Genomic DNA, 7,845 nt, shown 5'->3' on the forward strand with positions numbered 1-7,845 from the left:
ATGTCGGATGACCCATATAGAGCCAAAATGTACCTGGTCTTAAAGGGATTAAAGAAAAAGTCATCTTGGTGGATTCAGATAACCTCATTCACTTGGACAGAAGAAATGAATGGAAACGTAGGGTTTGCCTGATGGCAAAATATTCATCTTCTACTGCGTTTTTGGTCAAAAACTGAGTATTTCAAACAGTGTACTATTCGATCGAATATCTACTTGATCATCTCTAGTCATCTTTATATAATCGTAATCGTTATATAATTACAAGATGTGATTTGATCATGTGTCAATCTGTACAATGTGACTAAGGGTTCTGGCCGAAGCCATTATAGTGGATCTGATACTGTACATCTGGTCAACATTTTCCGAAATTCTCTTTTCACGTCATTATTCCTCAGGCTGTATATGAAAGGATTCAATATGGGTATAACAGCCCCATAAACTATAGAAATATATTTTATATTTGCTAGGTTATTTTTTCCTTGTCCCATGTACGCGGTCATATTCGTCCCATAATGCATAAAAACAACCGTCAGGTGGGAGGTGCAGGTAGAAAACGCCTTTGATCGGCCATCTGCTGAGCTGATTTTTAATATCGATATAATGATACAAAGATAAGAGACCACAATGAGAACGAATGGCAGGAACAGAAAGAGTACACTGCCAATGAACATAGTTAGTTTATAGAAGGGGACGTCTCCGCACACCAGCTCTCGAATCACTAAACTCTCACAAGTGAAGTGGTCCACCTTGTTACCCCTACAGAACACAAATGGCTTCAGTATGGACGGAGTTATGGTTACTAATATATTTGCTGACCATATGATGAGCATAAGGTATTGACACCTCCTCCAGCTCATAATGGTGGTGTAATGTAGGGGGAAGGATATGGCAATATACCGGTCATAGGCCATCACCCCTAGTAACACACTCTCCGTGCCTCCTAAAATCAAACCAAAGTACATCTGTGTCAGGCAACCAGCGACAGAAATTCTTCTTCTTTCAGAAAATACATAAAACAAAGAGTGTGGAATAGAATTGGACGAGAAGAACAAGTCAATAAAAGCCAAATTACAGAGGAAAAAATACATGGCCGTGTGTATCCGAGGACTGAGGACGACGGTGCAGATCAGGAGACTGTTCCCCAACATGGTCAGTATGTACATAAATAACAAACCAATGAACATAAATATTCTCATCCCCAGGCTTGGAGGATAAGCAGTAAAGAGAAGCTCATCGGCCAAGGTTTGGTTTCCAAATTCCGAGTCATAATATTTACTTTGAAGGTTCTCAGCCTAGAAGACACACAGAGGATTGAAATAAAACAGTGTTCGGAGATCTAAAAGTAATAAAATAAAAACAAATAAAAAAATTGCAAAAATGTATCAATTGGATGTGGAATAGTACAACTTTAACCGTCTTGCCTTAGAATTCTCGAATAAGGTGGCAAACTCTGCAGAAGAATTCAGATTAGAGATGAGGGAACTTTTCAAAAATTTGGTTCTGCATGTTAGCAATTTTTTTACATATAATCGTCCAAACTGAACTTTAAACCAACCACATTAAAACAGCTCAGTGATTGCAGACATTTAGCTGTTTTAGGGCGGTTCACAAAGTTTGCTCATCCATACTTACCTGCCCATGCTCCCTCAATGTGCCTCAATGTCCCCCGTAGTGGCAAAAGAGCCACTCAGCCAATCACTGATTAAGACATGACAGCGCCGTGGCCAGGTATTGGCTAAGTGGGCTGTCATTCTTGTATGGAGAGTAACAACCTGCTCAGCCAATTACTGGCCACGGCGCCGTGCACATCTGCTGTACACACTGCTGATCCTATATAGGTATAATAAATGTTCTGCAATTACTGATGTATTGAAAGGCTGATAAGTGATTTATAACGCGCTGTACGGGGAGGGATAAAGTCCGAACTAAGTTGCGGTCATATCGGAAAGTCTTCACCCCCCACATCAGCCTCACTACCTAAGTTCCCCCCTGATCTGATCCTAGGAGTCTCCTCCTCCATCTTTGTAGATACGGGGAGAGGACAGGACCGAGAGTGGGGGAAACAAGCCACAAAATCCCCAGTGAACAGACGATCACCACTGACTATTGGGGCTTTAGGGCTGTTGGTTGGTTAGTTTAAATTTCTTGCTCCTTCTACAAGTCTCACTATGTGCCACCTCTAATGTGAATAATTCCTAAAATGTGAAAACGAGAAGCAATCACAAATTATCGGTAAACCGAGGAACATGTTTAAAGGACAACTCCCACGGGACCTGAAAAAAAAAACAGACACACACACACCATACTCACCATCACTCCGGTGACGATTGCCACTTAAATCGCCCGCCGTTCGCGCCTCCGTCACCTCCGGAGCTCCCTCGCTTCCGGGTCCATGGTAGATAAAAGGCTGCCAGTGCGCTGGTGCACCGGCAGCCTTTTTTTATTGGCTGGAGCGCATCACATGGCTTCCAGCAAGCTCAGCCAATCAGGGCTGAGCAAGCTGGAAGACATGTGATGCGCTCCAGCCAATGAAAAGGCTGCTGGTGCGCAAGTGGGGGAAGGGGGCCAGGCCGGTTATTTAAACACATTACAAAGTTATATAACTTTGTAATATGTGTTAAATAAGCTTAAAAATTTTTTGTGAGAGTTGTCCTTTAATAAAGACACAACGATCAGCAGCACGGAGGTGTGGGAACTAAGTATCCAAGCTAAAGCTCCGTCCATAGTTAACCCTTCAGCACCCATACTATTTCTGATCCACATAGTTGCTCCATGTTTCCTATAGACCCTTGATAGCTTGATCATGGTGAGCACACCATGGCTGCCAGGAGACTAAAGTCACTGGTGCTAACTGGCAGGGATACTGGGGAGATACACTGCAGGAACTAGCTGAAGAACTGCCAGCCTTACTGACTTTATATAAGGGCTTGGAGCAGAGCTGGATGCAGTCAGTATTTCAGGTGCTCTAAGAACCAAGCTAAAGCAGTGTCAGGATTTGAACCTAGTGACTCCTGCACTCCAGGCTGCAGCTCTACTCACTGAGCCACTGAACCTTGCTGGACGGCTCCAGTTCTGAATATATTGGTCAAGATCATGTTTCTTTAGTTCCCAGTCTTGAATCCTTAATTGGCTCCACCCCTGGACTTCCTATATAAACCCAGCCTTTCCACTTCCTCCTTGTGAGATTATTGTGCTTTTGCCCTTAATCAAGCTACTCCTTCCTCTGCTGTTGTTACTTACCTGTGTACCGAACTCTGGCTACTTATCTGACTACGATTCTGCCTTATCCTCCAACTATATTGCTGCTCTCTGTGCACCGGACTCTGGCTAAGTATCTGACTACGCTTTGTATAAACCTCCAAACACATTGCTGCTACCTGTGTATGGACTTCTGGCTGACTGCTGACCACGCTTGTCTCCACCACTTCACTGCAACCTGTGTAGCGACCTCCAACTAACCAAGGTTAGTCTCTTGTACTTTTGTCTACATCCAGTGTTGTTATTGCTATTGGGCTCCAACCCAGACTAGACCACTAGACCATTACAGAATAATCTCAACCCAAAATATGGAGTCTGCTCTGACAACTTTGAGGGAACAAGTTGCTGAATTACAAGCATTTGGTGCTACCTATCAAGAAAAGTTTTCTAAATTACAAACTGTAGTACTGGATCAACAAAAGGACATTATTGAGCTACAAAGACAACTTCTGGACGTACGTGGCTCTGACTCAAACCCACGCATGCCGCTGCCATCAAAATTCAATGATGACCGTCAACGTTACCGTTAATTCCTTAATCAATGCCGTATATATTTTCAAATGCAACCTGCCTCATTTTCTAATGACAAGAAAAAAGTTCTGTTTATCATTAATCTCTTGACAGATGAAGCTCTTGCATGGGCTTCTCCATATGTGGAAAAGGACTGTGATATTCTCAATGACCTAAAAATCTTTATTATTGCTATGAATCAAGTTTTTGATGATCCAAATCATTGTGCCACTGCTGAAACGAAATTGCACAATCTACGTCAGGGTAGACGCTCTGTTGCTGAATATACAGCCGAATTTCGACGCTGGGTGACTGATACTACATGGAATCCAGCAGCACAAAGAAGCCAGTTTCGCCGAGGACTTTTAGAGCAAGTGAAGGATGAGCTTGCCAGAGTAGAGACCCCAGATGATTTGGAAGCCTTTATTCAACTGTGTATTCGAATTGACCAGAGACTTACTGAAAGAAGAAAGGAAAAACTGCAGGTATTTGGAAACAATCCTACTTTTTCTTTTAATCAACTACCATTAAACACCCAGAAAGATTCAGAAAGTGCACCTGAACCCATGCAAATTGATGCCATACGGAGACCCCTTTCTACAGCAGAAAAAGAGAGGCGTCGTACCGAAAACTTGTGCCTCTATTGTGGGAGTAAAGGTCATTATGCAATCAACTGTCCTAACAAAGTCCAAAGGACCATAGCCTTTACTGGTGCCAGGTCTGTAAGCAACCCTGATCTTGAACATCTGGACTATGTTGCATATCCTATTTCCTCTATAACTGTAGATAATGTGAAGGCATGTTCACCATCTTCTCACTTTATCATTCCGATACAAATCACCATTGGAAATTATAAGGTGCAGTCTTCAGCCATGTTGGATTCTGGGGCAGGAGGAAATTTCATGGACTTGGAATTTGCACTTAACCACAGCATTGAGAGGAGAAATAAAGCCATGACTATTGATATGGAAACCGTAGATGGATCAGCCTTATCATCTGGGCCTGTAACCCATGAGACTGTTGAACTTCATATCTATATTGAACCAGACCATCAAGAAACCATTAGTTTCCATCTGATTTCTTCTCCTAAATTTCCGGTTATTCTAGGAATTCCCTGGTTTTCTATCCACAACCCATCTATCAACTGGGAATCAAGGACAATTTCTTTTCCCTCTGAGTACTGTAAGAACAGCTGTCAGAAAAATGTTTCTGAATTCATCAAGGTGGCTGAGATTTCTCAACAGGATTGTACTAAGCTGCCACCTCAATACCAGCAGTTTAACGATGTCTGCAGCAAGAAGAATGCTGACCAACTACCACCTCATCGCCCTTATGATTGTCCTATTGAGTTACTACCTGGAGCAGCCATTCCTTTTGGGAGAATTTATAACCTCTCTGAACCTGAATTAAAAGCACTCAGAGAATACTTAGATGAAAATCTTAACAAAGGCTTCATTCGACCTTCTACATCTCCAGCTGGGGCACCTATATTCTTTGTAGAAAAGAAAGACTCAACCCTACGACCATGCATTGACTACAGGGAGCTAAATAAGATAACTGTGAAAAATCGCTACCCTCTCCCCTTAATTCCTGAGCTGTTGGAAAGACTCCGCTCTGCAAAGATCTTTACCAAACTAGATCTAAGAGGGGCCTATAATCTTATACGCGTTCGCCCAGGGGATAAGTGGAAAACTGCATTTAGAACTAGATATGGACATTATGAATATCTGGTAATGCCATTTGGCCTCTGTAATGCTCCCGCCACTTTTCAGCATTTTATCAATGATGTGTTTCGAGATTTCTTGGATCAATTTGTTATTGCTTATCTTGACGACATCTTCATATTTTCTGATAGCTTGGATGAGCATCGTAGACATGTAAATTTAGTCTTGGAACGTCTACAGAAAAATCACCTTTATATCAAACTAGAAAAATGTGAATTTGAACAAACTCAGATTCAGTTTCTTGGATATATAATTTCCCCAGAAGGTCTGACTATGGATCCCAGTAAAGTCAAGGCTGTCGTTGATTGGCCTACTCCAAGCAATTTAAAAGAAGTTCAGCGTTTTATTGGATTTGCTAATTTTTACAGAAAATTTGTAAAAAATTTTTCAAAAATCATTTTGCCAATCACTCATCTCACAAAGAAAGCAAAAACATTTAATTGGTCTCCAGAAGCACAGGTTGCATTTGAGAAACTAAAGACTCTTTTCACTTCGGCACCCTTACTAGTTCATCCAAATCCGGAATTACCTTTTATTGTTGAGGTTGATGCCTCAGAATCTGCAGTGGGAGCAGTATTATCCCAACGAATCGGTGACAAGATGCAGCTTCATCCGTGTGCATTTCTTTCTCATAAAATGTCATCTGCAGAAAGAAACTATGACATTGGAAATAAAGAACTTTTAGCCATAAAGGTTGCCTTCTCAGAATGGAGACATCTCTTGGAGGGAGCTAATCATCCAGTAACAGTCCTTACAGACCACAAAAATTTAGAATTCATACGTACTGCAAAAAGGCTATCTGCAAGACAAGCACGATGGGCCTTATTCTTCTCTAGATTTAACTTCATCATCTTTTATCGGCCAGGTTCAAGAAACGGCAAAGCCGACGCCTTGTCCAGGACTTTTACTGAGTCTCAAGAGAGATACAAGTCAGAGGGTACCATTTTGTCTCCTAAAAACTTTCTAGGAATACTTGACTTTAAAGAATTTTTGACAATGCTTAAAGATGGCTACCAAGATGATTCTTTCCTTAATCATCCTCCTAATGATGTGGATCTCTTTTTTAAGGAGGGGTTTTGGATGCAAGAACATAGGCTATATGTCCCCGAATCTGTTCGACTTGAAATCCTCAAGTTGGTCCATGATTCCAAACTTGCTGGACATCTTGGAATCAATAAAACTAATGAATTACTACTCCGTTCATTTTGGTGGCCTAACTGCAAGAAAGATGTTAAAAAATATGTATCCTCTTGTTTAACATGTGCACGAAACAAGACCCCACGATACCCCTCTTTAGGACTTCTTCAACCACTTCCAATTCCATCCAGGCCTTGGGGCTCAATGTCCATGGATTTTATTGTTGATCTTCCCTCTTCTAAAGAAATGACTGCTGTCCTCGTGGTGGTGGACCGACTTACAAAGATGGCTCATTTTATTCCAACTAAAGGGATTCCAACTGCTGAGCAAACTGCAGAATTAATAATCAAAGAAATATTTAGACTACATGGAATTCCTGATAATGTGGTTTCAGACAGAGGTGTACAATTTACTTCAAGATTTTGGAAAAGTTTCTGTACAGCCTTAGGAGTAACTGTTAATTTGTCTTCGGCCTTTCATCCACAATCTAATGGTCAGACTGAAAGGACCAACCAGACTCTTGAACAGTACCTTCGCTGCTTTATTTCATATCTTCAAGATGATTGGGTAGATTATCTACCAACAGCAGAATTTGCATACAACAACTCTGAACATAGTTCTACCTCTCAAAGTCCATTCTATGCTAATTATGGCTTGCATCCTGTGTTCATTCCTAACCTCCCACTCAATACTCCAATTCCTGCTGTTACTGAAAGATTATCAATGTTGCAAAAATCTCAAAAAAAACTAGTAGAGATGTTACAAGAAGCCCAAAAGAACTACAAGAAAGCAGCGGATAAACATTGCAAAGCTCCACCTACATTTCAGGTTGGTGATCAGGTCTGGTTGTCCACAAAGAATTTGAAGGCTCATGTACCATCTCCTAAATTAGGGCAAAAATTCATTGGTCCTTTTAAGATTTCTGCAAAAATCAATGAAGTTGCTTTTCGTTTAGAACTTCCAAACAAACTGAAAATTCATCCTGTATTTCATGTATCTCTGCTTAAACCATTTAATGAAAATCCTTTTCCAGGAAGAAACCAGCCACCTCCTCCACCTGTAAATGTTCAAGGGGAAGAAGAATTTATTGTTGACAAGATTCTGGACTCTAGAATTTTTAGAAACAAATTGCAATATCTCATTCAATGGAAGGGATATGAGCCGGAAGAAAATTCCTGGGAGCCAGAGGAAAATGTCCATGCTCCTAGGTTAACAA

General features: G+C 41.2%; 1 protein-coding gene across 1 annotated transcript; it reads right to left on the reverse strand.

The window, feature by feature from the left end:
• Positions 1-323: 323 nt before the first annotated feature.
• Positions 324-1,640, reverse strand: LOC138795340 (olfactory receptor 13C9-like). Its single transcript, XM_069974328.1, has 3 exons — positions 1,633-1,640; positions 1,422-1,500; positions 324-1,292 (listed from the first exon to the last, which is right to left on the reverse strand). Exons 1-3 carry the CDS (start codon positions 1,638-1,640, stop codon positions 324-326), a joined length of 1,056 nt encoding a protein of 351 aa, XP_069830429.1.
• Positions 1,641-7,845: the final 6,205 nt, after the last annotated feature.

Source organism: Dendropsophus ebraccatus, chromosome 6 (genome assembly GCF_027789765.1).
Source record: "Dendropsophus ebraccatus isolate aDenEbr1 chromosome 6, aDenEbr1.pat, whole genome shotgun sequence".
Classification (NCBI taxonomy): domain Eukaryota; kingdom Metazoa; phylum Chordata; class Amphibia; order Anura; family Hylidae; genus Dendropsophus; species Dendropsophus ebraccatus.